The sequence below is a fragment of the Colletotrichum phormii genome, assembly GCF_030913505.1.
Source record: "Colletotrichum phormii strain CBS 102054 chromosome Unknown BDP81scaffold_15, whole genome shotgun sequence".
In the NCBI taxonomy this organism is placed as follows: Eukaryota; Fungi; Ascomycota; class Sordariomycetes; order Glomerellales; family Glomerellaceae; genus Colletotrichum; species Colletotrichum phormii.
Window position 1 is genome coordinate 878871 of NW_026851457.1, and position 27463 is coordinate 906333.

Below are 27463 nucleotides of genomic sequence, written 5' to 3' on the forward strand. Positions count from 1 at the left end.
CCGCTTGTTGCTATCTCGGTCGACCTTGTCCTTGGGTGTCGCCCGTCGGTCGGTCCTTAGTCAAGACTTACCACAACATGGCTCCCTAGGAAGAGGTAGGGGGCAACTTGGACACCTTTCCCACTTTTGCGCCGGCTGGCAGGTAAACCTCGGACGGATCAGATCAAGTACAGACCCCAGGCTCAGTCGATTGGGCCAACTGCAGGACGACGTCGCTTCAAGCTCCGCAATCTCTCAAATTTGCATTGAGCGGACGGGTCCCAGGCCTGCTGCTACTGCGAGTCTGCGTGATCCAATGCGCCTCCTACTTACTGCGCGGCGCACAGAGTTTCCCCCCCATCATCCATGCCTGCAGTGTGGTCGCAAAGGACCGACCCAGCCAACCCTGGCCAAGCGCTGAGCTCATTCGTCCAGAGTCTTGTTCTGGGCTGCAGCAGTTCTGACCCAGAGGGCCCATGTCGCTGGCACCTCATCCACACCTGCAACCTACAAACCTCTCGACGACTGGTGGATGAGTACTTTACCTAGGCCGGGAGGGGAGGAGACGAAGAAGGAGAAGGAGGAGGAGGAGGAGGAGGAGGAGGAGGAGAACCAAGGGCAAGGAAAGCGATTCATACAGGTACTTCAGCCGAGACTCCGTCGTTCTTCACGCAGGACCAGTGAGTAGTGGAGGCGAGCAAGCAAGCAAGCAAGCAAGCAAGCAAGAAGCAAGCAGTGTACTGTATACCTTGAACGCTAAGGCAAGGTAGCCATAGTTCTCTCCTGCGCGGATGGCAGAAGCAAACAAATGGAACCCAACAGCCGTGAGCAGCGGACCAAACAAGACGCGGCGAATCGACAGACGTTGGACGACTTGCGTGAACTAGCAGCAAACAGGGAGATAAAGACTCAGAGAGAAGAGTCCCGGGAACCCGCAAAGACGCAGGACGCAACATAACGGCCTAGAGTCAGTCAGTTGGAGACTTTTTGGAGACACCTGGGGGCCTGGATCCAATCGACACTCGCACACACACACACACACACACAAACACACACACACACACTTCCATTGAGAACCTATTGGCACTCTCAACTTCTGTGGACACACATTCATCCAGTTGCGCCGCGCGCCGATGTCTCTCATTGGGTCCCCCGCTCCCCAAGCCGAAGAAGAAGAAGAAGCACGTATAGCGACGGCTACCTTACTGGCTACACCTTTTTGGTATGGAGTAAGGTACGGAGTACTTGGGCTTTCTTCACCTCACCTTGTCTCGTCGACCTTATCCGCATTACACTACTCCGTTCACTACACACCCATCTCACCTCAGGTTGATGAGAGAATCCTCCTTCTCCTCATACCTTACCTATCCGATCCATACGGTACTCCTCCTCTGGCCTTCTCATCCCATCCCATCTCATCACACCATTGCTTGTCTTGTCACAGAACCCCTCCCCCACCTCGACTACCTACGCATCCGAACTTCCCCAGCCACCGTCGTCGGACTAGCCAGAGTAGTTGCCGCAACTTGGCCTTCTCCTCTCCTCGGTTGGTTGAGCTGTGTCATCTTGTCTGGCCCGCTCCCTTGAGCCCTTTGCCCTCTTTGCCCTCTATCCGTACAAACTACGAGTCTACGAAATCTATTTGCCTGGACTTGCCGCGCCTTGCCTCGCTCAAGCAGCAACAAGGTAAGTACCTTATTTCCTCCACCCTGTCCGAGAATACCCTGTCCATAGACCTGACCTGACCTTACCATACCTGACCTTGCCCTGTGCCTTGCCTTACCCTTCTTATCCGCACCAGCTAATACCTGACTGACGCTATCAGCCTTTGCATCCTTTCCCACCCCTCCGGTGCGCCTCTCTCACTCACTTACTCACCCTCTTCGCGCCCTCCTCTTTGCCGCCTCGACCTGTATCAAACAGCAGCCGCAGCCGCAGCACCAGCAACCCAGCACCAGCACCTCACTCCAGTTTCTCGATACCCGCCGACGCCGATGCCGACGCCGCCCTCGCCGCTGCCCAGAACGCGACGCCCTCTTCCCCTTCCCACAAAGTACCTCCCCTGTGCCTGTGCCTGTACCAGGATCCACCCCACCACAATCCAGATCTCCGAAGCTTCTCTGCAAGCCCTGCCGCTACCGACCACGCCCACTCCCACGCAACCCTCAACTCGCTGAGACGAACTAGGAAGCTCTGCGCTGCAGCTGCTCGCCGTTTCGTTCAAAATGTCAATAAAGTACGTCCCTCCATGTCCCTTTTCCCTCTTATGCTCTGCGTCTGTTTCCCCTTCATCTTCCCGTCATCCCACGCCGCCCGAGCCCCAGCACCACGGAGCCATCCCGGTCAGTGTCCGTGATAACCCCACTGCCAACCTCGACCGTCGACCTCCTCTCTCTCTCTTCTCGGCTATATACCACCCCACACTCGCCGTCCACCATGACGGATCAGTACCTGCAAGAGCAGCATGCCCTCACTATTGCCCGCACCGTCCAGAGAGAACGACAGCTTGCCCAGGCCCGCCTAGATTCTGACCATGGTGATAGTTGGGTCATGATCACTCAGACGGGTGATATCAACCCTCTTCCTCACGAACATATCAGGCACAGATCCAATGCCAAAGTCAGCCTCGAGCTGTCGGTACCCAAGGCCTTACAGCAAGGAAGGTCGCCCTTTGCGCGCAAAAGCGACAATGGCACAGCCTACATCACAACACAGCGGGTACGCACTACATGACTTATCCCAAGACATGGCGCCGGAGGGCTAAGCTGATAACCCTCCTCCAGGTCATTTACATTCCTGCAAAACCCACCGCCGAGTTCAAGTCGTTCCATGCGCCGATTCTTAACTGCGCCGATTCGTACGTTGGCTCGCCGTTCTTTGGCGCCTGGTTCTGGTCCGCCACCGTCGTGCCGGTCTCTGGAGGCGGCGTGCCTGCCGACATACCACGGGTCGAGGTGAAGATGAGCTTCAAAGAGGGCGGCCACAGCGAGTTCCGGCAAAGGTTCGAAGAGCTCAAGGAACGTCTCGAGCATGTGAGGCGTCTGCAACAGGAGACGGGGCAGACGGTCAACATTCCGGACGAGCCGCTGCCGGCCTACGAAGCAACCGAGGGCGGCGGAGCAGCTCCGAGCAACATTGCGCCGCAACAGCAACAGGAAGAGCCGGCAGGCCGGCCGGCCAGTTCGGGGGGCCAGAATGCGAACCGGCGTCCGGACGAGCCCCCACCAGACTATGACGAGGCGCAAGCACAGACGCTCAGCATGCGACTCGAGGATCATGTTCGCGAAGAGTCTGACAGAGCATAGCGGGGGGTTTTGATTCATCACGGGCTCATGACTAACGCTTTTGCATCGATACCTCCCTGCATTTCACTCCCTACACCTGTAACTTTTTATAGCATCTACACTAGCGGCTGGCGGATCCTGCGTTTCTTAACGAACTTGAAGTGTAGAGAAGGACGGGCGCGTCTTGATGAGGAGGATGAGGACGAGGATCGGGATGCATGCCCCCCAGGAACAAGAGACGGGGGCAATGAGTATGCTGTGCGCGAGCCGGCTCGTACGGTACCTTATGGACAAGACCTTATGTGATGAGTGGCTGCCAGTGAGCATGATGGTTGAATGTTAACGCTGGGAAGCTTGACGCAACCATGCGAGTAAACTTTCTCCCCAATGACTTTTTTTCTCTGCTTGGTCCTTTTTTTCTTCTTTTTAACTTTTCCATGTGATTGTGACGAGATGGTGGCTTTGGAGCTTTCGGCCGGTCTCAAAGGTGTGAGGTACACGGTAGACGGGACTGTACGGGAGTAAGGTACCTTAGGAAGGTAAAGGTACTGCAGGAGCACCGGAACGGCAAATCCTTGGCGCTCCGGGCCACGGTCACGTTCAAAGTTCGATGACGCTTAGTCACCCAGCCTTTCCACCGCAGCCAATCAAAACCGGCCAATTGGGAATAACTTACGACCGATCCAGAACACCCAGTTTTCGTCCTCGACTCTGCCGAAAGCTCCCGACTTCCCACCCCATCAACCACTATCCACGACATCACGTCAAGCCAATTCGAGAGCAGCACGCACCTCCGCCACAATGGGTTTCTGGGATACCATCACGGACCTCGCTGAGGCCGCCATGCCGTGGGCCACCGTCGAGGCCGAGGCTCCTGCCGCCGAGGAGAAGGTGAGAGAAGCCTTTTTTGCGCAATTTGTTGCAGGCGTGACGTGAGGTCGGGCGAGGGATGCTGGGATGACGATCGCCATATCCCGAGACTCTTCACGGCCTCGTTTGCATATTCCTGCACTATTTCCGACAAACCGCAATGGTTCGAATCGTTGACTAATGTCTCTTTCTTTAGGAGGAGGAGACCGCCGAGGAGTCCAAGGAGGAGCCCGAGGCCGAGGAGGAGGAAGAGGAAGAGGAGGAGGAAGAGGAAGAGGAGGAAGAAGAGGAGGAGACCGTCGACCCCAAGGAGCAGCTCGAGAAAGGTTCGTCTACTTTTACTCCCGGAATCCCCGATACATATTCGATGGCGATACGCGATATTCGGTTGCTCGGGCGGGAGGAATCGATGACACGCATATGAGCAATTTTGCGAGCTCTCTCCATCGCGATCCGACCGCCCGCTTTCCAACTCTATCTATCCGCCAGACACGATGTGCGATACTGCGAAGCTTATAGAACGAATTGCTGACGATGTTTGGATGACAGACTGCGAGGAGTCCAAGGCTTGCGCACCGGCCAAGCACCACTACGATGAGTGCGTCGAGCGCGTCACGGCGGCTGCCGACAGCGAGGAGGGTGCCAAGGAGGACTGCGTTGAGGAGTGTAAGTTGTCACCGAGGGGAAAGGCTCTGACTTAAATCTGCCAGTCTTGCGGTAGATGGCAAGAATGCTCCAGCAGGACTGATGAGAACTGACATCGTGTTGTAGTCTTCCACCTCGCCCACTGCGCCACCCAGTGCGCCGCCCCCAAGCTCTGGGCCAAGCTCAAGTAAACGCCAAATCTCCCAGACTTGACATCGTAGACGACAAATGACGGAACGGCATCGGCGGTTCATCATCTTCTGTCAAGACCACTTTTTTCATCAGCGGCATCGGACGACTGGTATTCTAATTCTAGGAGAGTGGGCTCGCGAGAGAGAGAAAGAAGTGTCGATGCCGAAACGAAGACGAGAACGAAATCCGTCTAGCAAACCGGTCCCCGGAGTTCCTTTGGGATCTCCAATTACCACTCCCCTTGTACCTCCATCCCTCCCTCCCCAATAGTGCCTGTCAAGTCGGGTTGCTCAGTACCCCAGTGGGCGCTGTCTGGCTTGCGGCGCCGAAAGCTCTTGTCTTTTGTACTATAGGCATATCGCGCAATAGATTCCTCCATGACTTTTACTTGCGGGCTTTGAGTACGAGTGTGAAGTTGCGATCTGTGAAATGGAGTCTCGCTATGTTGACGATGGCTAGGCTTGTGAATCAAGACCGAGGTCGAATCATCGATGCGGTAAAGGATATATGAGACGTGGTAGCTTTTGAACATTAACTCTGCCTTCAACTGTGGAGAGGTTTATGGATACCTCCATGGAGTGTTTTTTGCGTGTGTTTTGTGTATGGCGGCTAACGAAGAAACGCCATATGTTGATGATTGATCAGCTAATACCTAAGGTAAGGTAAGGTTATCTCGGGACGAGCAGCCAACTAGGCGAGGCGAGGCGAGCTTATGGCGCGACGACGGAGGCGAGGAAGATGGATCCCTGGACCGTGGACGCAGTAAATCTGCTCGTGTGCGGCGAAGCAGTGAGACGATTGTGCTTTCGAGCACCAAATGGGATTCCGTCAATGGCAATCGAGAGATTTTAAACACTCATGCCCCGGACGCCATGTTTGCTCGGGTCTAGTATCCAGCTCTTGTTGATTTCGAGAAGAGGGCTTTTTTTTTATTTTTTAAGCATGCTTAGATATCTTTAACGGACAATAGTAGGACCAAAGACACATTTTGGTCCTCTAGACAGACACCTTTGCTCAGACTTTGGCTTCGGGATAGGGACCCTTTTCCATGGTGCTGTGTGTGGAGCGGAGGATGGGCCCGGAGGAGGTGGCCCAAAGAGAGGAATTCGGCCGGGAGGCGGGCCAATGGGGGTGCACCCACCCTCTTCTCCCGCCGGTTGCTGCGCCGTACCAGTACGGATAGAGGAACTTTGAGAGAGAGAGAGAGAGCACCCGATTCTGTTGGTTGCATTCTGGATATCTCAGATGATAGGTATCCGTCCATGCATATCTCTGGCTGAGGTCGTTTTTGTTCCTCGGCTGGGGCATGTGAGCATCTCCAACTGCTGCAATGCTGCAGTCTCATTTTGGAGGTGTCAAGCTTTCCAAGTGCAGTGGTTCATTTGAACGTGAGCTTCGTTCCCCCCCTCTTCCCATCGTCCCTCGAGTTCGCGACTCTTGACTTGTCCCCTTCATCCATGGAATAATGAGATAGTAGATCGGTCATGCACTGATGTGCCGCCGCTCATGTCTGCTCATGTCTGCCCATAGGAACGAGAGAAGAGCAGGTGGAGAGTTTGGGCGCCATGTCCCCTCAATGTAATGCAACTTGAGAGGATCAGGAAACTGAGAATCGTCTGGACCAACAAAACGGCCCACGGCACACGGGGCAGACCAGGCACACACACCAGTCCAGACCGGGGAAGTTGGACCGTTGGAGACTCGACTTGGAGGGATCTTCTGTAGGTTTTTTTTTTTTTGTCTTTTTTTTCGATGGAATACCTTACTTTACCTTGCCTTCCTTGGGTATCTCCCGCATCAGTTGCACTGCATCTGGTCACCCCCTGTTCCTGTTCCCACGTCCCGCGTCTTGTCAATTTTGCCAAAATCCCGTTCAGGGCAGGTTCCTTCTTAAGTCGACCTTTCCGCTTTCTCTCTTCCAGCTTATATTCCTTCCCTCCCATCCTCTTGGCTCTTGGTCTAGTTTTGGTGGTTTTGGTGGTGGGCTTATCTTTCTTCGTCCCCCTTCCCCATCCAGCGCATTGCCCTCCGTCCCAACATCACCTTCGCGCCGTGTTGGAGGAATAGGAAGAACTCGAGACGGACGACAATCACAGGCTTTACAATCCGCAGACGAGGTGGAACGACGAAAGTCAAGGGTTCCCTGCCCAGACACGCCTAGGCCAATCTCCCGCCGCTGTCTCAGAAGAACTTGCGACAAGCCGACAGCCCCCTAAAGATCGGGCTCTCTGGCGCGCAAAAGTTCTGGCCCGTTGGCGCTCGCGCCCACTAAAGACCACACACAAAATGCACTTCTCCCGCCGTCAGAAGAGCGAGAACGACCCCTCGGTCGACAACTCCACTCCCACCAACGACACCACGAATAACATCACCACCACCACCGCCACCACTTCGACACATACTGGCGAAAACGAGAAGAAGGCCGCGAACCCACCTCACGACGCCGCTGCTCCCATCGGCCTCGACGCCGCAGCCGCACCGACGGCAATGCCGAACCACGCCCGCCCCGGCTCCGGCTTTGGCAAGCTCGGCGACGAGGAGTACCACCTCCGCGATGTGGACTCCCGGTCTCGCGACAACGACGTCGCCAATGGCGGGGTTGGCGGTGGTCTCAGTGGCGGTGGCATTGACGACAACAACAGCGTCCTCGAGGGAACGGCCGTCGAGTATCGCACGTACAAGCGCCGCTGGTTCGGGCTCGCGCAGTTGACGTTGCTTAACATCATCGTCTCGTGGGATGTAAGTCAATATATCTCCTGATGGAATTGGTCGAATCGCAAAAGGTGTATTTTGGGATCGGAGTACCTGCATCAGGCAAGCCACCATCGATCAGACTGCACATCGCCAACAAGGCTGGCGAATAGTTCACTTCCTATCCTGCATCAACACCAAAACGCCAGGCTCTTGGCATCTCAATGGACCGAGAATCTGAATGAATACTAACAAATCACAGTGGCTCACCTTCGCCCCCGTGGCCTCCAACGCAGCAACCTACTACCGCGTTTCCGAGTCCGCCATCAACTGGCTCTCCACAGCCTTCCTCTTCGCCTTTGTCGCAATCTTTCCCCTGACGATCCGCATCCTCCACATGGGCCCCAAACCCTCCTTCATCACCGCCGCCGCCTTGATTCTCATCGGCAACTGGATCCGCTACGCCGGCAGCCACTCCCGCTCCCCGACGGGCGGAAACTACGGCGTCGTCATGTTCGGCCAGATCCTCACCGGCCTCGCCCAACCCTTCGTCCTCGCGGCGCCGACCCGCTACTCGGATCTCTGGTTCACGAACCGCGGCCGCGTCGCCGCCACGGCCCTCACCTCCCTCGCGAACCCCCTCGGCGCAGCCCTCGGCCAGCTCATCGTCCCCTTCTGGGTCGTCGACCCCCAGGACATGTCCCCCGGCGTCCTCTACGTCGCCATCATCTCCACCGTCGCCTCCCTACCGGCCTTCTTCATCCCCGCGGCACCACCAACCCCCGTCGCCCCCTCCTCCCGTACCCTCAAGCTCGGCATCCGCGACTCTCTGAGCATCGTCTCCCGCTCCCTCGAACTCTGGCTCATCCTCCTCCCCTACGCCTTCTACGTCGGCTTCTTCAACTCAATCTCCTCCCTCCTCAACCAGATGATGGGTCCCTACGGCTTCTCAGACGAAGAAGCAGGCATCGCAGGCGCCCTCCTAATCGTAGTAGGCCTCGTCGCATCGGCAATCGCCTCCCCGATCCTAGACCGCACCAAGAAATTCCTCCTCGCCATCAAAATAGCCGTCCCCGTCATCGGACTCTGCTACCTCGCCTTCGTCTGGATGCCCGAGACGCGCAACATTGCGGGGCCCTACGTCGTCCTCGCCGTCCTCGGCGCGGCCTCCTTCTCCCTCGTCCCTGTCGCGCTTGAGCTGCTCATCGAGCTGAGTCACCCCGTCAGTCCCGAGGTCACGAGCACCATTGCCTGGGCCGGCGGCCAGCTCCTCGGCGCGCTGTTTATCATCATTTCGGACGCGCTGCAGGCCGATGAGAAGGCGAACCCGCCCAAGAATATGAAGAATGCGCTCATCTTCCAGGCTGTCGTCGCTTTGGTCATTGTGCCGTTGCCGTTGTGCCTGGGCTTGTTTGGGCGGAGTGATAGAGTTAGTCTCCGGCGTGTGAGGTCTGACGAGCAGAGCACGCGACAGACAACCAATGCCTAGTCCAGAACCCGTCCGCGGGGACTATGCGTGCGTACGGTAGAGAGCGAGTAGTTGTTGTGTTGGTAATTAGGCATTAGTCTTTTGTATGCTATATAGTTAATTTTGGATACCCCCCCGTATGTTTTGCAAAACAACCCGTCTTACGCCTTGTCCATCTCATTACATCTCGTGCTCTTGAGATTGATTTTCTCCAGCTCACCCAGATTTGCCATTGCCATTGGTGTGACTGTGACTGTGCCCGTTGACGCCCTCCCCTCGAATATCGAGAAACTCCTCCCACTGATGCCTCAACCTCTCCATCTCGGTCCAAATATCCACGCCCAACGCCTCGAAATCGACAAGCTGCTCCCTGGTCAGATCTTTCGCGCCCGGATTCCGCCCAACAGCCTTCCTCAGCACGCCCGTCGCAGGATCCCTCGCAAGCGAATCCCGATCCTCGACGGCGCCCTCCCACCCCCACCCTTCCACCTCGGTCTTCTTGACGTCCTGCCGCCCAGAAAACGACGCGGCGGACCCCCACTTGATCTTTTTCGCTTCCAGCTCCTCGAGCGTCTCGTCGTCCTGCAGCGCGATCCAGACGGGCGCGACGGCGCCGTTGTAGCCCGTCACGGGGTGCCAGGGCGACCCCAGCCAGCGGGCGAGGTAGAGCGCAAACTTGTAAGCCCAAAAGAGGATAAAGGGGAAGGGCACGGGGAAGAGGTTGGAGGCGACTACGCCCGGGTGCGTGAGATAAAAGGAAGGACGAACTGGTAGGCGCTGTGCGATTTGGGCGTCTTCGGGGGTGAAGTAGGAGTGGGAGATGCGCTGCGTGGCGGGCAGGTGGGACGAGAGAGAGAGCACGTCTGTGAGGCGCTTCGAGGACTCGTACGGCCCTTCCGTCTCGACGCCCTGGAAGTCGTCGAGGCGGAGGTGGCGCGCTTGAGGCTCGATGCTGCTTGTCCAGACGACGCGGCCTGGTGTTTCTTCGGGCGTGACTCTGCTTAGGAGGGGCAGCAGCTCGTGGGCAAAGACATAGTGGCCAAAGACGTTTGCACAAAAGACTTCACCGAGGACGGGGGAGGAGGGCTTGGTATCGTAAGCGGAGGCAAGGGAGAGGGGGTTATCGGGGGAGTCTGTGGGTACCAGGTCGGAGCGGACGGGTCGCTGGTTCAGGACGGCGCCGGGGCGTGCGAGCTTGAAGGAGGGCCAGGTGAGGACGGCGAGGAGGCCCTTTGTGAAGGTGTCGGTGAGGAGGCCGGTCCAGTCGAGGCCGGTCCAGCCGCCGAAGCCGGCGTTGAAGATGACGGAGTCGAGGCGGGGGATCTTGTGGGCGCGCGGGGGCGATACGGGGTCGGTGGGGTCGGTGAGGGTGCCGGCGACGAGGTTGGCGGCGCAGGCGTAGACGGAGGGGAGGTCGCAGAGGTCGAGCTGGGTGGAGAGCAGGTGGACGCGGGCGAGGGTGTCGTCAGGGTCGTAGTAGGAGGAGCCGGCGCGGGAGCGGAGGGCCGGGGAGGTGGTTGCGGTGCGGCGGAGGTGTTCGCGGAGGGACTCGACGGATTCGCGGGACTTGCGGACGGAGCGGGTGGTCGGGATGAGGATCAGGTGGGAGGTTAGGGGCCGGGTCGCGAGGAAGTCGTCGATGAGGCGTTCGCAGATGCCGAGGCCGACCCCGCTGGTTTTTGAGATTGCTGTCAGCTCATTGTGTTCTGTGTCCGAGGAGAGTCGAAGTAAGACATCGAAGAGCAAAGGTCGAGTCGAGGAGAGAGAGAGAGAGAGAGGGGTGGGCTGTAGTAGTGGTTCACCTGTTTGCGCCGGTGACCAGCACGAAGAGCTGTTCGCGGGGAGGGACCTTGTCCCAGGGCGCTGCGATCATGTTTGTTTGCTGTGTAGGTAGTTTCTCAATTGATTACAAAATACGAGTAGATGAGGAAATAAAGGGTATCCCCGTGTTCAACAGCTGCGCGCGGGGTGAATGAATGACGAGGAAGAGAGGGGAGGGAGAAGTAGCGAGCGTTGGGGGGGGGAATCGGTGGTGACGGGTGGTGGTGGTGGGATGTTTGGCGGTGAGTCTCGACTTGTACAATTTTCAGACGGAAAGTCAAGTCAAAGGGGAGTGGACTTCCACGGATGGCGGTGGTAGGGCGCGCGCTGGCGGGACGGGAAGCTTAGTTGCAGAGGTCACTGCCTATTTGGGAAATTTGTGGTGTGTGCCACAGGGCAACGGCCGCCCGCCGTCACATGCGGAGCCCCGGGAGCGTCTGCTCGTCCGGGGGCCGGGCCTCTCGTCTTGATCGTTTCTTCACCATGAACGTCCGAGAAAGGAGGCGCAGCTCACATTGCATACGTCAACGACTCCATTGACATACGCCGGGACGACGACTTCCAGATGGTGCCACACTTGTTTTAGCACACCCAAGACTTGAGAGATCTAGACTGTCAGCGAATTACACGCCCTGTCAGATCCTAGTATGCAGGTCCCAGAGGGCCAATCCCGCGGTCGGGTTCTCAGTGGTTTGTGGTGTTTGCCGCGTCGAAAAAGAGCCGAGCAAGCCGAGTGATGAGTGAGGAAACCGAATACGGATGCGAAGGACATGTACAGACTCCGGTAGGTATTTCGTGATAATCTTGACTGTGAAATAATTACCACAGTCACCCAGTCTACTTCTTACCTCAGTAAGCAAGCCCATTGGCTATTTTGAAGAGCCGATCTTGCTCATGCTGTGAGATGACACACCCCCTCTCTGTTTTACATGTCTTGTGATCCAGGCAACACTGTCTCCAACCTGCCATGAGCCGAACATGTTATAAAAAGCCAGCCTAGTGGGCACCAGAAGCGTCCTTCCGACAAGCTGCCTCGGCGTGCCAAGTACCCGCGAACGGGACCTTGAACTGGCGAGTATCTCCTGTGGCGATGACCAATTCAGGATTGTTGAAGTCGTTCGTAATCCAGGGTAGGAATACTAACAGCGTATTTGACTCGTCTTGAATTACCTCTTGGCCGGCGGTGGCTTGATTCTGGGAAGTATTCATGAGCAAAATTCCCAAGGCGAGAGGCAAAGCCGGAAAAGGGACAGGCATATGTTCAAGACAGGAAGGGGCACTGAGTGTGTTTCCTACCTAGTAGAGGGTCGCTCGTCCGCAACTCTATCGATATTGCCTCATGGTGAAGCCTATTGTATGCAATGGGAAAACAGGATGATTGCAACTTGCCTTGCTCTAGGTAGCAAGTTTCCGCCTGTGTACTTATCCATCTTAAAAGCACAATATTTGAGCCTCGAGTCGTTCTCATTGCCTTGCTGTTACAGGTAAGCAAGGCAAGTCCAGGCAATCGACTCAACTCAATCAACTCAACTCGATGCCAGCACAATTAGGGTTCATAAGCGAGTTGCTGCTGATCAAACCACGCTGGTCTTGTACAAATCAGAACATGTACGAGGGGCCTGTTTCGGCAGGCCGCCCTCTCCAGACATATCCGGCCTTAAGCCGCAAAATTCAAGAATGGAACTGGGGCACCAGCGGGAACCAGGGACAGATAGAACGCATAGTAGCCATAAGGCACGATTTGGAGGACGATTTGAACTGTATCTAGCAATAGTTATAGGGCGACGGCTCTCCACGCCATATACCCTTCGGGAGGTCGGCCGCAAGGGCGGCTGCGCCCTTGCCGCCACGGCGTTAAATATAACAAACAAACAAACAAACAAAAACCACGCTGGGGGGCTGAAGAAGATTTGATTGGCTTAGTTGCTTCGCCAAATGTATTGCTCAATCCGTCTTACCTGCCACACGTGATTGGTTGATAATTAGCTTGAGGATTCACCAATGTGACTTGGTTGAAACGTCTCACCTCACTTCATTTCACTTCATTTCACTTCATCTCACTTGAACAACAAAAGAGCCAGCCAAGTTTTGAGGCACTGAACGAATTCATATTGGTATTAAAGTGAAGAAAACGCGACAAGTCAAAGTAATAAAGTAAGTGCCTCCTTTTCTCCCAACGTCTGCACCATCTTCTCATCTCATCGCGTACACTCACGCGGCCTTGCAGAGACGACCATCGCCCTGCACCTCCCAATCATCGCTGCCGACACCCGTGAGGGCGTAGAACGTGCTGCAAGGGTCGTAGAGCTTCTTGATCGCCTTGAGCTTGGCGTAGTTGTCGGTGCCGTAGAACGTGGACTGGAAGTCGACCTCGTTGCGGTCTGCCTCGTTGAGGTACGCGCCGCCGCCGGGCGTCAGCGCCTTGAGCGCCGGGATGAGCGTGTCCGTGACCGTGGTCTGGCCCGAGACGAGAGTGGAGAAGTCGGAGCGGCTGTAGGCGCTGCAGTTGTGTGTTAGTGAAGCCGTCCACAGGGGGAGGCAAGATTGGGAGACAAGACTTACGTTCCGACAACAGCTGAGAACAGGGCGGTGCGCCAGGCCGGATTGACCGAGTTGGCGACGGCGTTGGCGGCGCGGGCGACGTTGATGGTGAGGCCTGAGATGATGCCGCCGTTGTTCAGGATGCTCTTGATCGCGTCCATGAGGCTGGCGGCGGAGGCATCATCGGCGACGAGGGAGCGGGGCATGAGGCGGCCGCCAATGTTGAACTCGGTCACGGCAGGCTCCGGGTTCATGTCGTTGTAGCTGTCCAGGAAGTTGGCGTACTGGCCAATGTGGTAGTCTGGCGGCACGTGTTAGTGACTTTCTTCTCTCTCAACTTCAGTCTGTAGACTGCACTTACCATAGGTGATGCCGGCGGTATCGAGAGCGTCGAGAGTAGGCTGCAGTAGAACCTGGAGCTCCTCCTTGGTCTTGTTGGGAAGAGTAGTAGGCTGCATCTGGAACATGCCCGAAGCGAGGAGCCAGATGCTAACGGCACCGGCGTCGACGATATCCGGGAGGGTCTTAAGGTAGGTCGTGACCGCGCCGTAAAACACGTCGTCCGTGACGCCAGAGTTGGTGAAGGTCAGGTTCGCCGACGAGACAATGGTGTCGGCGTAAGCCTTGACAGTCATGGACAAGACGGCCGCGTACACGCCGCCACCGCCACCGGAAAGCGCCCAGTACAGATCCGAGTTGGAGGTCGGGGTCGCGACGAGCGTCTTGCCGCCAGAGGTGACGACCTCCCACTCGAGAACCTGGTCAGCGGCGAGACCGTACTTTGAGACGAGGGGCCCGTGGCCGCCGCCCTGCGTGTAGCCTCCTGCGATACCGACGGTCGGGCTGTTACCGCCCACGACGACGAGTCCCTGGGCGTGCGCTGCGGACTGGGCTTCGCCGGCCTGGACGCCGGCGCCGAGCTTGAGCGCCTTGCCTGTGTAAGCCGTGGACTTGTAGTCGAGCACGCTGATGTCCTTGAGGTGGTGCGTCCAGAGCGCGAGGGCACCGGCACCACTGGACTTTCCAAGGTAGTCGTGTCCCGTGTTACGGATGACGAGGCGAACGTTGTAGTCCTGGGCGAAGCGGATCGTCTTTGCGTAGTCGTCGGCGCTGGCGGCCTTGACGGCGTACTGGACGTAGGTGCCGATGATGCAGCGGTCCGTCTGGGCGAGGAAGGGGTCGCAGCTCTGGTTGGCGAAGAAGGCGGCCATGACGGACGACGAGGTCTGGATGTGTGTCTCGGAGGCGGACCAGCTGTTCTGGAGGGCGGTGCACTTGGCCTCGTCGTAGGCGCCAAAGGTGCTGTCGTGGCAGACGGCGCCGATGGGGATTGTGGCGATGAGGCGGCCTCCGACTGTTGTGTTGAAGGCGGACCACTCGGCTGCCGTGGGCCAGCATTCTTCGCCGGGGAAGCAGCGGCAGTCCGTGGCTCTCTGTGCGATGTCGTGACCGAACGGGCTTCCGGGACGGATGCCGGCGCCCGGTCCTGGCCGGCCGATGGAGAAGGCCGAGACCGCCGCGGGCGCGAGGGTGAGCAAGCTGAGGAGAGACACCATCTTGGAAAACGAGAGTTACAATCACTTGCTGTAAGGCAAAGTGAGGGGAGAGGGAGGGAGGGTGTGAAAGAGTGACTGGAGGTTGGAGGTGAGGAAAGAAAGAAACCTCTCTCACGATGCAACACCAGGCTTCGATGCTACATATTTAACAGGCAGGTCACGAACGACGGAACGAAGAGGCATCAACAACACGAAATGAGACTGCCGGTTACAGCCAGAAAGCTGACGATAGTTTGATTACCACCCATGCCAATATTGACTACAATGACCCACGAATACTAGCTGCCCACGCGAGCAGTTGTGGGAAGAAAACCTCTAAGCTATTGAGAAGATAGGGCCCCCGAACGGTGAATCAAGCATGTGCCTGACTCTTCACCCTGCGAGAACTCGAGAAGGGCCGGGAGGGCCATGAGAATCGGTGGAAAGATTGGACAGAATGGGACAAAATGGAACAGGTTGCCGCGTGTCCCCCCGACGTCCCCCTTCGAAGCCTCAAGGGGCGGCTGGGGCCACGAGCTCGAGTCGATGGATGGCTCCGAAGGTGAGGGGGAATGGGAATATACCTCAACGTCAACCTTCCGGAAAGGCCAACGCCTACAGGTAAACTCCAGTCTCCATCTCGAGTTGCGGGGACCAATCACGCGTTTATTGGAACTTGGCGAGACGGTTGACAATTCCAAGCACAACTCATGTAAAGCTAATATAGGCAGGTAGTATCGCCGGTATTCTCATCTAGGGGTTGTCCCTGGCACGAACGGTTGCTGGCAAGCAAGGATGAGCCGTCGTCATCCATGATCTCTCTGTCTTGGGGTTAGCAGCAAAGAAGCCGCACTAAACTGACTAACACACGCGCAGATGTCTGGGGGACTCTGGGCAGGGGGGGAGTTTCCCCGTGGAAACGAACGACGCCCTGCAGTTCTGCACAGCAAACCGCATTCAGCAGACTACAGACCACAGAGGTCGGCCGCCCGCAACCATGAAGGCGGTACTGGAACTAATGCCTATCAAGTGTCAACCGTTCATCCAACATGTGCGGTTACAACTTACAAGGACCTGCAAAGGTGGGCACTGCGCAGCAATGGTACCGTGGAGGGGACCGTGGAGGGTGTATCCCGGGTCTTCCGGGTTGACGGACGCCACCCGAGCCCGGACGGAAACCAATGGTCCGGCCGAAGACAGCCTCGTGCAACAACACCCTTCTTGAGTACCTTGTTACCTCGGAAGTTAACGAAGACGAAACCAACTAAGTAATCAGTAATCAGTTGAGTCGAAAGACAACTCTCCACGATGATCGACTAGTTACCAACGACACTAGCTAACGAAGGAGGGGGGGAGGCAGCCAAGTGATCCTCCCGCTGCGCGGTTTTCCTAGTTTCTTTGAAGTTTCGGCGAGTCAATTTCCTGATCTACTCGGCGTCTTTTACCACCGTTTACTACTTACGGCTACGTTTAGAGCTTCAACGGTTCATCTATCCGTACTAGTGTAGCCTACTTAGAAAACACACGCAAAAAGTCAATGACGCCCCTGGCGCCGCGCTTGCAATCCTGGCTCCCCGCGGCCCGCTCCCTGCCAGCGCTTGACTCATGATCCTTGTCCAACTTCAAAAGAATCACGCACATCAAGGATTAAAGGGTACTAGATAGTAGCAACTCTTCCCAGTCCATCTGCCGACTCTTAGCCGAAGCGGTGCTCTACGAACACTCCGTACGGCTGTCACTTATCTTCCGAATGACTCGTACAGCCTCCAAGGGTTCCCAAGTTTCCAACAACCAACTCCAAACGGAACTCTGCATACACAATAATGACAATTTGTTCTGTTACCTGTAACTGTATCCGTAAACTGCAGGTAATGTCCATCCCCCATGATCCAGCATCCCGGCTCCCCTTTCATTCCACGTGTGACGCCAACGACACGAAACCGTCACCGACGAGGGGCAGGGAATACAGACAGACCGTCCACAGGCACCACAGCTTCCACGCTCTGGCGTCCGTTTCCGGGGTCCGCGTCCGCAGCACCGCCGCGACGACCATGGCGCCGGACAGCGTGGGCAGCAGCACCGCCCACGACGACCGGATGTGCCAGACGTAGACGCACACGCACGACCAGAAGGGGACCAGCACCGCGAGCGAGACGCGCGAGACCCTGTCGCCAAAGAATAGGGGCACCGTCGCGCGGCCTCGTCCGCGGTCGCCGGCCTGGTCTTTGAGGTCCTGCACCTGCATCGTCGTCAGGATGGCCGCGCTGATGATGGCCGCCCACGCGTACCCTTCGATGGTGATGGTGATGGGTACGTGTGCGTGTACGTCGTCGGCCGCCCCTGCTGCTGCCCCGCCGCTGATGGCAATCTTGAGAGAGGCCGTGTTGAAGAGGAAGTAGGCAACGGCGATAATGGCGTCCCGGACGAGCTCGTCGCCCCCGCGGAGGTCGTTGTACAGCCACGTCAAGATCAGGATGAAGACGCCCTCCTTCCAGACGTCCAGAACATAGTTCAGGGCCAGCACGGCGGGGATGGCCACGAGCATGGCCTTGCGAGTCTGCTCGGACGTCACTTTGCCCGCCGGTATGGGACGCCAAGGCTTGTTCGCGAGGTCCTCGGCCACGGATTCGGGCCCCCTCTGGTTGGCCAGGTCGAAGATGAGGACGCTGTACCAGTTGAAGGCCACCACCAGAGGGAAGCGGTGAATGATGGAGAGCGTGGCTGCGTGGCCCGAGGTCAGGGGCGCGCCGGTGAGTCCGCCCAGGAGGCCGAAGGCCGTGTTGGGGACGACGAATGTGGCAAAGTTGCTCTCGGTAAAGTCCCAGATCAGACGAGGTATACGGAGGACCTCGGTGAAAGTGGAGGACGAGGAGGACTTGTTGCTGCTCGACGTGACCTCGTCTTCAAACGAGGCGTGTTTGAGCGTGAGGGGGGAATTCTCCCCGAGGCTTGCTGAATGCTGCATGATGATGGCTTTCCCGTCCTGCGGTCTGCTGACGAACCTGGCGTCTAGGAGGGAAAAGGAGATGAAGAAGGTACTGGAGAGCTGAGATCCGACAGTCTGGTTTGACACCTTCGGTTTGAAGTACAAGAGGACACAGAGAGACCCTCTTTGAAATCTCCCGATATCAAAAAAGGGGGCGATCATGGCGCATTGATAAAGGCCCGCCGAGCGTCGACATAATCAACAACATCGTCGGCCTCGGGTTAGAGGCCTCGTAGCGAAACGCATACACCGCTTTCATGATTCAGATTCATCCACCTTTGACAACACATTGCCCCCAACTTCCAGTCTGGATTTGCCTCTATCGACGAATGTCTAAATTGTTAAGCGATACTTGGAGCTGCCCCTGTCATGTCAAGACGCCTGTCAAGACCGACAGCCTCGGAGCCTTGGGAGGAGTCTTTGAAGGGATCTTGCGGAGAGAAACCAGGCTACATGCTGTGACTTGAACGGCAGGCAATACATATGCAATATGTAGCGACCCCTGAACTATCATACCCGGCTCCGGTGAGCGATATACCTCGCGCGATATTGAATCACATCCGCGGATCGCAGACGCAGTCACGGAGAGGTCGCGAAACCAACCAGAGGCCGGTGTTTGAAGCAGAAGTCGAGTTGAAAGCAAGGGATCCCTCAAGGAAACGTTTCCTGAAGCGGTTTCCGTTTAAGAGTCGTAGTATTTGCGCTGGGCTGCGCTGGGCTGGGGGGAGTAAAAACTGGTAACCGGAAGGAGACGACCTGCATCGTGAAAGTCTAAAAGATGCCAATTCTTGGTTTGTGCCCTTGAGTTCCACTGTCCACTGTCCACCGGTACGCGGACACTGGATGCTGGATAGTGACACACAGGTTTCGATCCAGACTCTTGTGATTCCATAAGAGATCGGGAACTGGTGGTGCTACGTTGATGTCGCAGTGAAAGCAGTGAAAGCAGTGAAAGCAGTGAAAGCAGTGAAAGCAGTGCAAGTTGATTGCACCTCGACCCATTTTCCAAGTCTCAAGATACTCACGTGTATTTATCACGGAGCGAATGAGAGTTCAACGTTATATTAAAGAGGCAGATACACTTTTATGTGGATACGTCTACCTTACTTGGGTCCCAGTCGTTCTCGCAAGGTGCTCGGATGTAAACTCTGAGAAAAAAAAAAGCTCACGAACGTCATCTGTGAGTTCCCATTACCTTATCCGACCTGACTCCAGTTTGTCCCCACATGTGTAACTCTAAAAGGCGTGAGAACCAAAAGCTTCTTCCTTGCGGAACCAGTAGCCGGCCAGTGAACACGAAGAGGGTCTGTCTTGTCTTCGTTTTTGATGAACTTGCCTGCCCACTACCGGCGGGATGGGGCTCGGCGTATGGCAGACAGTGTAGACAGATTGCCCGCCCCCCTTCCCTCGCCGTAGAGTTGGGTCATCGTTGTTGTCATCCCAACTCTGCCTTTCTCATGGGTTCCCAGAATTCCCATGTCTTTGGTCAGGACCGCTGTCTGGGCGTTTCTGGGCGAGTAAGAGTCAGGCGTGCCGCTTTCCGAGAGAGAGTGATCGACACGGACTCCCAGGGAGGTCTGGCTGCAAGTAATTGAGATGCCTTGATTTATTGGAAAATCTCCCGGAAGTCTCTTCAGAGTGTGTACGATGTCTGCAGATGCAAGCACTATGTGTGAGACGCTCCCGGGACTGCTTAACTTCAAAATAGAAAAGGGAATGTTGATATGTTTCCTTTAGTGATTCATGAGGAAATATTGTGATAAGTGAAGACAAAATTAAAACACTATATAGTTACAAAGTATAATGATAATGGTACGTCAAGAAGTGTACATATCTCCTATCTCGAATAAATTTCATCCATCGGCCGTAACTCCCCGTTCCCTTCCATAACCCCCGTCCCCGGCTTGAGCCTGCGCCCCTCGCTTCCAAGTCTCCTGCGACGCAATGTCCTGATGAACGTAGATGACCGGCCTGCTGCCCCTGGGCGCCTCGGCTCCCGGGGAAAACTGGCACTTTGTCGTGAGCTCGGCGCGCTCAAGGTCCACAACGGAGGTATTATCGCCCAGCTTGTCGTACGTCCGACGGGGGTGGCGGATGCTGTGGCCGCCGCTGCTGCTCGTCAGGTCTTTGAGTTTAATTTGGCCGCCCTTGTCCGTTGACGGGTTCGTGAGCTTGGAGCCGAACTTGGAGACGGCTGGCTTGACGTAGGTCTTGAAGAGGGGGCCGAGGGTCGGCAGGCAGGCGATGATGATACCGATCCAGAGCTCGAGAAGACTGACGAGGCCGATGTCGTGGAGGTTGTAGACAAAGTCGAGGTCGCCGATGGTGGTGACTGTGTTGACGAGACGCCAAATCATGATTGCGATTGTTCTGCGAAGTAAAAGTTAGCTACTACTGTCTCGGTCTATGAAGAAGACGACAACTTACGCAAAGCCCATGCCAAACATGGCGCTGACGGCAATCTTGTTCCTAAGGGGCATCTGGAGACCCCATAGCGCCGGCATCGGCAGTGCGGTCATGGCAATGTCGACGACGATGTTGATGGTCACCGAGACGAGCTGGTCGACAGTGATGTCGCGGCAGTGACCACCTTCGACCGGCGCCCACTGCTGCGACATGGGCGTACATCTGCTCATGAACAGAATGAGGAACGCGACACCGTAGGCGCCCGTCACGCCCATGAGGATGTGAGACCAGCGCTTGAACTTTGCCGTGGAAAAGATTCTAGTGTATAGCCAAAGGATGGCCATCTTGATGAAGACGGTTCCTAGAAGCCATGTGACACCACTAGCTAGAATGAGCTGTGAAAAGCATGTGTTAGATGAAGTCAGCAGTTGAAACGGGGCATATAGCTTGCCTTGAACTGGACAGCATACTCGTCCAGAGTCAATTCATTAGTGTGTTTGCCCAAGCCATTGTAAATGGCCCAGATGACGACACCTTCTAGCGCAACGATGTTGGCCTATGACTGTCAGTTCTGTATGAGAGAAGATAGGAGTGATGGACTTACAAATGCAAATATGATCATTCCATCATCCCAGTAAAAGGATCTTCTCATCACCCTCGCTGACCAAGCTCGCAGACATAGAAACGAGGCATCGACAACGGTAAAGACAACAATCCATACTAGGAGGCCAATGCCTCTTGATCCAGGGCCAGGCATGATGAGCGAATGTGTTTCTGCTCTCCAAAGTGTGTAATGCGATTGGGCCCAGTCAGTTGGTCTACTGCCTTAGCTTCGGATGCCAACAAGCAATGAGAGAGAGAGAGTTTCCGGATACCAGCTCGATAGACATCCGCCCTCGCGGCACAGCACGCGCGGGGGATGCCTTCATCTCTTATGGGGGGTGCGGGAACGACGCTCATCGCATCAAGAAGCCGCCGGGTGGCCACGCCGCCACCCTGCCTTGCCCTCTCTTACAGACAGACACACTCTCTCATGGACACACTCTCTCTTGCTCTCATCCCACAAAGACGAAACGTGGTTCTCGCGTCTATCAATCACGGCCAGGAAACCCCAAAAAAGAAGTGGACGAAAGGGTGAACTAGACGATGAGACACAAGTCGATGTCACCCTACTCTGCGGTAGTTCCCAGCTTATTGGTGTGTCTGCCGGCCACTTTGATACTAGTTTGATAATGAGAGTGAGAGATGGCCTTGTAAGTATGACAGAATGCACTTTGCACTACTTTGCCGAACCATGCTTCCCTCCCTCTTCGGCTCCTCCTCATGCATGCCACCCACTCGATAATAAGCCAACTGGGCGAGGCTTCTGCTCATCTGATCAAAGGGAAGACAAGATGGGATGACATGAATCAGTAAGAGGGTTCTGCGCTTGCATGATACTGCATTCTTTCATCCCATCCCCCCCCACTCACACTCTGACACTCACCACTTTCCGGTTCCTCTGCAGGCTTGCAGCAAGCGATAGTTGAATAGTAATTAGGCAATGGTTCGTGACAGTCGTCGTGTTTTAGGACCAACCACCCGCCTTGTGTTGCTGCACGTGTGGGTAATATCGATAGGGAACCATACTCTTCCCACATGACTGTTCTCTTCTCAGATGTGATCGGGAATCCGTCATGTACGTGATAGAGAAACTCCACAGCCTCATCAACCCTCAAGGGGTTGCCAAGTTACCAGTCCCAAAGTCTTTGTCCGGTCTAACGAGGGTCCCCCCCTCCCCATGGTATGAGGGGACTCTAAGAAGACTTGACCTCTCCGCTCTACCATTTTGAATTGCAGGGGTCAACCGTTCCCCAGTCTATTCAAGAGTCTCGAGGTATGGGGGGAGTTTCAAAGTGGAGTTTCTGCAAGTGGATATATCAAACTTTCAGAGACCCTTGTCAACGGGCCATACATAGCAGACCGAGTCCCACACAAACCACAAAAGCAACCATGTGAAAGACAAAGACAGTCTTCAGCAAAGCACCCGCCGCCGCGCCGCGCATTTGTTGTCCCGTTTGGATACAATGCTTCCCACCACGGGGGTTGTCTGCACCTTCTACTAGGGGGGAAGCGTGCATGCCTTGCCTTACCTTGACGGCCATGGTGGTGTTGCAACGAGACTTACGTTTATCCCTCTTCCGGTAATGATGCAAGATACAGGTGTCAGTTCGTTGCTCAATCTCAGGTTTCACCAAAGTCCCCGAGTTGTCGGTGGAGAACAACGCCCGTCGCTCCTTGGTAACTTGTTTACGGATACCGGTCAGCTATCTGCATCCTCCAAGAGATGCTGAGCAGGCAACATCGCCGTCCATCCAACCAACCGGTTGGTCAGGGCTATGGTGTCTTCGAAGGGGCGAGCTGCGCCGCAACGCTGCACATCACGGAGTTTGTGACCAAAGACCCGAACTTTGGAAGTCTTAGCTCAGCTCAATGAGGGAGAGAGGGGGGGGGGGATAAAAAGACAGGACCTAGCTCGCGATGGCTCGAGACTGCTTCTGGTATTCCCGTTACTTACGCCACGCTTCCCTCAATCTATTCATACTTCCATATCGCTCTCTGGCCTCGCTGAAATCTATTGTCTCGCCACTTCCGAGGCTGACGCTACATATTCCCGTTCTCGGCTCGAACGTTTCCTTTTTCGCGGCATCCCAATCCAATATCGCTCAAAAAAGTCAAGATGCAACCCCCTCTGCCCTCCGTCACGCCGACATGGCGCAACGATACCTACGAGGCTATCTCGCCCTCCCGCCCGGAGCTCAGCGCGGCGGGGAAGACGGTCATCGTGGCAGGCGCGGTAAGTTCCACGAAATCCATTTTCTTTTCTCTTCCCCTGGTTGTGAACATCGACCCTCACCCAGCCCCCTCCCCCATCCACGGCCCCTCTGTGATGACCTCTCGCCTCCGAACATGCCCGGCCTTGATCCGAAAAGATCGGAGCTGTTCACCCCCTCCCCCCTTCACAACTCTATATCGCGCCAGTTCTGTATCCGCATATATCCGTACGGATACCTTACTTACCTAGGAATCTCTCTATTGACGCTTTGTCCTCTCTCTCGAATAGGGTAGTGGAATCGGCCGAGAGACCGCCCTGGCCTTTGCTGCTGCCGGGGCCGCTCGAGTCAGTCTCCTGGGCCGCACAGAGGCCGCCATAGCCGAGACGGCCGCCTCCTTGCCGTCGTTTGTGCAGAGTGATGTTCACGCCGTGGACATCACGGACGAACAGACGTTGATCAAGGTGGCAGCCGCGATCGGCAAGTGGGACATTCTTGTTTTGTCTTCTGGCTATGTGTCCAAGCCGTCGCCCGTCGCGGGGTCGGCTACCGATGACTGGTGGCAGAGTTTTGAGGTAAATCAGACTACCCCTTGACGGAAAACAACTCTCTCTCTCTCTCTCTCTCCACAAGTGAATAGTGAGAGTGAGAGAGAGGGAGTGAGGGTGAAAGTGAGCGAGAGGGCCCGAGCACTTACACCATGTACAGACAAACACCAAAGGAACATACCTCGTCAGCAAGGTGTTCCTCCCCACGGCGAACCCTTCGCATGCGTCCATCGTCGCACTCACCACCGGCACAACGGCGTTGCCGGCAGTCGCCCTGCCTGGTCTGTCCGCCTACATGGCGTCCAAGCTAGCCCAAACGAAAATCATCGAGTTCCTAGCGGCGGAAAACCCGAACATCTCCGCGGTGACCCTTCACCCGGGCATGGTCGAGACCGACATCTTCACCAAGAGTGGCGCCAAGGCCGAGGCGCTCCCCATGGATAAAGGTGCAGTTCCGTTGTGCTTTCCTCCCCTTTCCTCCCCTGTCCACCCATCTGCCCAGATTTCCCTCTCCGTCCCGGCTCCCCTTCCACTCCCTCCCTCCCCCTCTTCAACCCCCCCTGCTTGTCCTTCCCGTTGCAGCTCTAGCGGGCCGAACAAGGTGCTGACATCCTCCCGCGCGCTGGCTTGCAGTCCAACTCCCTGCCCACTTCACGGTGTGGCTGGCAAGTCCCGAAGCCGCGTTCCTGAACGGCCGTACTGTTTGGGCCAACTGGGACGTTGAAGAGCTCAAAAAGGGTACCGGCGCGATCCAATCCGGCCAGCTGCTGACCAGCGGTATCAACGGGTGGCCATACACCAGCCTTGCTTGAGATAGTTCCGGAGTAGACGATAGCAACCTCATGGGTTGTTGACTTGTTCGCCGTGTTCGCCCAGAGATAGCCCAATACAGCAAATGCTCTTACGTATGAATAATCAAGATCTCAACATTGGAAAAGAATGATACGATTTGCTTCTTGGTACCTTGGCTAAACTCTAAGTGACTACATAGTATATTGTCTAAACTTAGTATGATCACCTCAACTCGAAACACAGTGACAGGGGACCCGGATTAGAGGTGAACTGGTCCCTAACGTCGTCGAAGACGCGGTTGCCCGTCTCTCCCGGGGCGAGGCGGAAGTGATACTTCTTCACAAGTCTAGCAACAACGAATCGCATAGTGTCAGTGGCCAGGAAACGACCAAGACAGCTATGGTGACCTGTAAATGGGTTAGTCGATCAAGGTAAACCAGATAGCAGAGGAAGAACAAAGGTCGCCATACCTGTTCCAAATGGCGCAAAAGCTGCAAGATTGCGGATCATCTCTGGCCGCGTACTCCATCGCTCAGGAATGAACTCGTTGGCCCGCTCGAAGCAGTCCTCCCCTGTAGATAACATGTGAGCTGAGAACTGACAAGAAACCACCCCGTTGATTTGCTTACTTCGGGATATAACGTGACGCGGGGCAATGATTGTCGTGTCTGGCGGGATGAAAGTCCCACCGATCGTGGCCCCGTTCTCCGTGGTTTTCCTGGCCCCGCCGGTGAGGAGGGCTGGGTACAAGCGGAGACCTTCGTTGATGACAGCGTTGAGGTGCGGGAGGCTCGTGAGAGTCTTGAGGTTGGTAGCGTCGACGTCTTTCAATTCTTCATAGACCTTGTCGGCGTGCTCAGGGTGCTTAGCCAACTCGCAGAAGATACCAATCAAGGCAGCAGCCGTCGGCTCACTGTACATTTGTCAGTCGGTGTTCGCCCACGAGGTTGGAGAGATTAACATGCCTTCCAGCAACAATTGCCAGCAAGCTATCGCCATAAAGCCATGGCAACCGATCCTTGAGCTCAGTCTGGCCGTCATTCAGCTCCATCAAGTAGTAGGCCAGATCAGGGACGGCTGGCTTAGGAGTCCCGTCATCAAGTCTGACACGCATCTGCCGCTCGCACCAGGCGACCATGTCAAACCAGTCCTTGAGTACGTTGATACGCGGTCCCAGCTTGAAGCCGACTTGGATGAGCCATGGAGCAGGGCTGAACGGTCCAAGCAGCGAAAGGGCACGCTGCAGCCGTATAATGATATGGTGCCACTGCTGCTGGTGCAGCATGTCAAACGACTTGCTAAAGACAAAGTCTCCCATGACATCAAAGCCAAACCAAAAGAACAGGTTCCGTACTTCCGAAGCAACATGCGCTTTGGCATCCGCCTCGATGCAGACGTCCAGCTGCTCAATATACTTGAGAATCTTTGACTCGTGTTGAACAAGGGCTGTAGTACGGGACGGCACGTTAGAGATAGGCTCATGATTCCGAAGATCTATGGGGTCATACCTTGTGCCGAGAACCCACGGTTCCATTCACGACGTCTGGCAGCATGAATTGGCTTGATGCGTGTCGTGACAAGCGCACGATCGGGGTGCAGAATGTCGTACCACTCAGACTTGATGCATTCAGACCGGGGACCATCTACAGCCATGAAGACTCCTGGGTGGAAGACAGTGATTTCACTGGGTCCTAGCTTACCAGTAAGTGTATATTTCAAGAAGATTGTTTTGAATGACCACTTACCTGTTCTCACGAAGTCTCCATACTGCTCATGTAAATCCTCCAAGAGCAGGTGATTCTTGCAGTTTCTGCAGGCCCAGACGTGCCACAGCTTGGTGACCCGGGCGTACCACGGGCCCTTGAAACCAGCAGTTGTCAACCGATGAAAGTAGAGTCTGTAGAGTGTGATACTGGTGAAAAGTCCAGGCAGATAGCCGGCGAATAGTATCAAGACTGAATGGCATAGATCACCAACAGTTGAGCCCTTGTAGTAATAGCTGAGAGCCGCGGAACAAAAGAAGAGCCACAAATGACCCAGAGCAATCTGAGGAGCCTGGACATGCCATTCTCCGTGAATGAAGATGCCCCAATGAACGGCAACGCCGCAAAGGAGCCCAAGGCCGTAGACCAGGGCGGTTTGGTAACTAGAATCAAGAAGAACACTCATGGTGAAGTTTGTGAGTTGCACTTGGTCAATTCGAACAAGCTCGAGGCGCTCTCTCTTGAAGTCTGCCACCGATAACTCGACCTGAGCTCGGAGTCGATAAAGCTCCGCCAGTCAAGCAGTCATCGAAACCCGACATGATGCCTAGTGCTATGGCTGGGTCCAGCCTATCCCTCGACAATCTGTCGTGAGTTACCTGAGGGGTAACAGCATGCCACAGAAACTGACTAGTGTCCAATAACTGGGATGTAATCCAGCACGCATCACAACATCTTCCATATTGTCATAGAGATTGTACTCGTTGATCAAAGGTACATAGTTGAGTGTCGTGCCGTGGTGATCATGGGGCATCCCGATAACCTTGATATCCGGATACCGACCAGGTTCTCCCTTGACAGTCGTTGACCGGGGGTCCAGGCAAGTGAGAGGGTCTGCGTCCCAAACTGTCATACCCCTGATGCAGAAACAAAGTCGTAAGGATGCAACCCTGTAGTGGAACCTGCTTGAACGGTACCAGAAACGGTTGGCCGGCTCAGTGTCGTATGTTGGCGCAATACGGCCGCCCGCGGGGGAGATGCCGGATGAGCGCTCGGCGCTACGGCGACTAATGCTTTGCCGCAATCCTACATGACCTTAGACGTCTCGGGCTCGGAAACTTGCCATGATTTAACAGCGGCCAAAGTTCCAACGAAGTCTTTCGCTTTTGCAGAATCACTCGTGTTGCGT

The 27463-nt window shown here is 55.7% G+C and overlaps 12 protein-coding genes across 12 annotated transcripts; 6 read left to right on the forward strand and 6 right to left on the reverse strand.

Moving 5' to 3' along the window:
- The first annotated feature begins 1046 nt into the window (after positions 1 to 1046).
- Positions 1047 to 2238, forward strand: BDP81DRAFT_59138 (uncharacterized protein). The gene is made up of 2 exons (XM_060596024.1): positions 1047 to 1665; positions 1805 to 2238. The coding sequence occupies exons 1-2, from the start codon at positions 1113 to 1115 to the stop codon at positions 2164 to 2166; spliced, it is 915 nt and encodes a 304-aa protein (XP_060443048.1). The 5' UTR covers positions 1047 to 1112; the 3' UTR covers positions 2167 to 2238.
- A 177-nt stretch (positions 2239 to 2415) lies between these two features.
- Positions 2416 to 3284, forward strand: BDP81DRAFT_451648 (WW-domain ligand protein; the record flags this gene model as incomplete). Its single annotated transcript, XM_060592650.1, has 2 exons — positions 2416 to 2697; positions 2763 to 3284. 2 exons carry the CDS (start codon positions 2416 to 2418, stop codon positions 3282 to 3284), a joined length of 804 nt encoding a protein of 267 aa, XP_060443049.1.
- A 780-nt stretch (positions 3285 to 4064) lies between these two features.
- Positions 4065 to 4969, forward strand: BDP81DRAFT_451649 (ubiquinol-cytochrome C reductase hinge protein-domain-containing protein; the record flags this gene model as incomplete). The annotated part of the gene is made up of 4 exons (XM_060592651.1): positions 4065 to 4154; positions 4330 to 4459; positions 4683 to 4799; positions 4905 to 4969. 4 exons carry the CDS (start codon positions 4065 to 4067, stop codon positions 4967 to 4969), a joined length of 402 nt encoding a protein of 133 aa, XP_060443050.1.
- A 2488-nt stretch (positions 4970 to 7457) lies between these two features.
- BDP81DRAFT_324691 (major facilitator superfamily domain-containing protein) lies at positions 7458 to 9150 on the forward strand (the record flags this gene model as incomplete). The annotated part of the gene is made up of 2 exons (XM_060584905.1): positions 7458 to 7709; positions 7924 to 9150. The coding sequence occupies 2 exons, from the start codon at positions 7458 to 7460 to the stop codon at positions 9148 to 9150; spliced, it is 1479 nt and encodes a 492-aa protein (XP_060443051.1).
- A 195-nt stretch (positions 9151 to 9345) lies between these two features.
- On the reverse strand, positions 9346 to 11002 carry BDP81DRAFT_451651 (uncharacterized protein; the record flags this gene model as incomplete). The annotated part of the gene is made up of 2 exons (XM_060592652.1): positions 9346 to 10801; positions 10932 to 11002. 2 exons carry the CDS (start codon positions 11000 to 11002, stop codon positions 9346 to 9348), a joined length of 1527 nt encoding a protein of 508 aa, XP_060443052.1.
- A 728-nt stretch (positions 11003 to 11730) lies between these two features.
- Positions 11731 to 12559, reverse strand: BDP81DRAFT_432836 (uncharacterized protein). The gene is made up of 4 exons (XM_060590820.1): positions 12482 to 12559; positions 12247 to 12425; positions 12095 to 12144; positions 11731 to 12032 (listed from the first exon to the last, which is right to left on the reverse strand). The coding sequence occupies exons 1-4, from the start codon at positions 12505 to 12507 to the stop codon at positions 11820 to 11822; spliced, it is 468 nt and encodes a 155-aa protein (XP_060443053.1). The 5' UTR covers positions 12508 to 12559; the 3' UTR covers positions 11731 to 11819.
- Positions 12560 to 12836: 277 nt separating this feature from the next.
- BDP81DRAFT_378768 (FAD binding domain-containing protein) lies at positions 12837 to 15150 on the reverse strand. Its single transcript, XM_060586804.1, has 4 exons — positions 13814 to 15150; positions 13513 to 13792; positions 12977 to 13450; positions 12837 to 12908 (listed from the first exon to the last, which is right to left on the reverse strand). The coding sequence occupies exons 1-3, from the start codon at positions 15045 to 15047 to the stop codon at positions 13162 to 13164; spliced, it is 1803 nt and encodes a 600-aa protein (XP_060443054.1). The 5' UTR covers positions 15048 to 15150; the 3' UTR covers positions 12837 to 12908; positions 12977 to 13161.
- On the forward strand, positions 15140 to 16013 carry BDP81DRAFT_432839 (uncharacterized protein). The gene has a single exon (XM_060590821.1). It carries the CDS (start codon positions 15456 to 15458, stop codon positions 15759 to 15761), a length of 306 nt encoding a protein of 101 aa, XP_060443055.1. The 5' UTR covers positions 15140 to 15455; the 3' UTR covers positions 15762 to 16013.
- A 922-nt stretch (positions 16014 to 16935) lies between these two features.
- BDP81DRAFT_451653 (uncharacterized protein) lies at positions 16936 to 17991 on the reverse strand (the record flags this gene model as incomplete). The annotated part of the gene is made up of 1 exon (XM_060592653.1): positions 16936 to 17991. The coding sequence occupies one exon, from the start codon at positions 17989 to 17991 to the stop codon at positions 16936 to 16938; it is 1056 nt and encodes a 351-aa protein (XP_060443056.1).
- Positions 17992 to 19467: 1476 nt separating this feature from the next.
- BDP81DRAFT_408244 (uncharacterized protein) lies at positions 19468 to 21604 on the reverse strand. The gene is made up of 4 exons (XM_060589042.1): positions 21023 to 21604; positions 20870 to 20974; positions 20440 to 20813; positions 19468 to 20382 (listed from the first exon to the last, which is right to left on the reverse strand). Exons 1-4 carry the CDS (start codon positions 21173 to 21175, stop codon positions 19866 to 19868), a joined length of 1149 nt encoding a protein of 382 aa, XP_060443057.1. The 5' UTR covers positions 21176 to 21604; the 3' UTR covers positions 19468 to 19865.
- Positions 21605 to 22927: 1323 nt separating this feature from the next.
- BDP81DRAFT_59281 (short chain dehydrogenase) lies at positions 22928 to 24794 on the forward strand. The gene is made up of 4 exons (XM_060596025.1): positions 22928 to 23254; positions 23522 to 23806; positions 23940 to 24225; positions 24413 to 24794. Exons 1-4 carry the CDS (start codon positions 23138 to 23140, stop codon positions 24589 to 24591), a joined length of 867 nt encoding a protein of 288 aa, XP_060443058.1. The 5' UTR covers positions 22928 to 23137; the 3' UTR covers positions 24592 to 24794.
- On the reverse strand, positions 24649 to 27052 carry BDP81DRAFT_59297 (cytochrome P450). Its single transcript, XM_060596026.1, has 6 exons — positions 26317 to 27052; positions 26080 to 26262; positions 25537 to 26017; positions 25201 to 25484; positions 25042 to 25143; positions 24649 to 24978 (listed from the first exon to the last, which is right to left on the reverse strand). Exons 1-6 carry the CDS (start codon positions 26738 to 26740, stop codon positions 24794 to 24796), a joined length of 1659 nt encoding a protein of 552 aa, XP_060443059.1. The 5' UTR covers positions 26741 to 27052; the 3' UTR covers positions 24649 to 24793.
- Between the last annotated feature and the right edge of the window lie 411 nt (positions 27053 to 27463).

What these genes read in the sequence shown, in the direction of transcription:
- BDP81DRAFT_59138 (XM_060596024.1), top strand. Translation starts at nt 1,113, where the DNA reads ATGTCTCTCATTGGGTCCCCCGCTCCCCAAGCCGAAGAAGAAGAAGAA. An exon ending in CTCGCTCAAGCAGCAACAAG is followed by an intron (nt 1,666 to 1,804) that starts GTAAGTACCTTA and finishes TGACGCTATCAG; the next exon opens with CCTTTGCATCCTTTCCCACC.
- BDP81DRAFT_432836 (XM_060590820.1), bottom strand. Translation starts at nt 12,507, where the DNA reads ATGAACCCTAATTGTGCTGGCATCGA. An exon ending in GACGAGCGACCCTCTACTAG is followed by an intron (nt 12,145 to 12,246) that starts GTAGGAAACACA and finishes AATACTTCCCAG; the next exon opens with AATCAAGCCACCGCCGGCCA. An exon ending in CAAGACGAGTCAAATACGCT is followed by an intron (nt 12,033 to 12,094) that starts GTTAGTATTCCT and finishes TCATCGCCACAG; the next exon opens with GAGATACTCGCCAGTTCAAG.
- BDP81DRAFT_378768 (XM_060586804.1), bottom strand. Translation starts at nt 15,047, where the DNA reads ATGGTGTCTCTCCTCAGCTTGCTCACCCTCGCGCCCGCGGCGGTCTCG. An exon ending in TTCTCAGCTGTTGTCGGAAC is followed by an intron (nt 13,451 to 13,512) that starts GTAAGTCTTGTC and finishes ACACAACTGCAG; the next exon opens with CGCCTACAGCCGCTCCGACT.
- BDP81DRAFT_432839 (XM_060590821.1), top strand. Translation starts at nt 15,456, where the DNA reads ATGAGAATCGGTGGAAAGATTGGACAGAATGGGACAAAATGGAACAGG.
- BDP81DRAFT_408244 (XM_060589042.1), bottom strand. Translation starts at nt 21,175, where the DNA reads ATGCCTGGCCCTGGATCAAGAGGCATTGGCCTCCTAGTATGGATTGTT. An exon ending in GAATGATCATATTTGCATTT is followed by an intron (nt 20,975 to 21,022) that starts GTAAGTCCATCA and finishes TGACAGTCATAG; the next exon opens with GCCAACATCGTTGCGCTAGA. An exon ending in AGTATGCTGTCCAGTTCAAG is followed by an intron (nt 20,814 to 20,869) that starts GCAAGCTATATG and finishes TGCTTTTCACAG; the next exon opens with CTCATTCTAGCTAGTGGTGT.
- BDP81DRAFT_59281 (XM_060596025.1), top strand. Translation starts at nt 23,138, where the DNA reads ATGCAACCCCCTCTGCCCTCCGTCACGCCGACATGGCGCAACGATACC. An exon ending in CGGTCATCGTGGCAGGCGCG is followed by an intron (nt 23,255 to 23,521) that starts GTAAGTTCCACG and finishes TCTCTCGAATAG; the next exon opens with GGTAGTGGAATCGGCCGAGA. An exon ending in GGCGCTCCCCATGGATAAAG is followed by an intron (nt 24,226 to 24,412) that starts GTGCAGTTCCGT and finishes GCTGGCTTGCAG; the next exon opens with TCCAACTCCCTGCCCACTTC.
- BDP81DRAFT_59297 (XM_060596026.1), bottom strand. Translation starts at nt 26,740, where the DNA reads ATGAGTGTTCTTCTTGATTCTAGTTACCAAACCGCCCTGGTCTACGGC. An exon ending in CCGTGGGTTCTCGGCACAAG is followed by an intron (nt 26,018 to 26,079) that starts GTATGACCCCAT and finishes CCCGTACTACAG; the next exon opens with CCCTTGTTCAACACGAGTCA. An exon ending in GCGTCACGTTATATCCCGAA is followed by an intron (nt 25,144 to 25,200) that starts GTAAGCAAATCA and finishes TGTTATCTACAG; the next exon opens with GGGAGGACTGCTTCGAGCGG.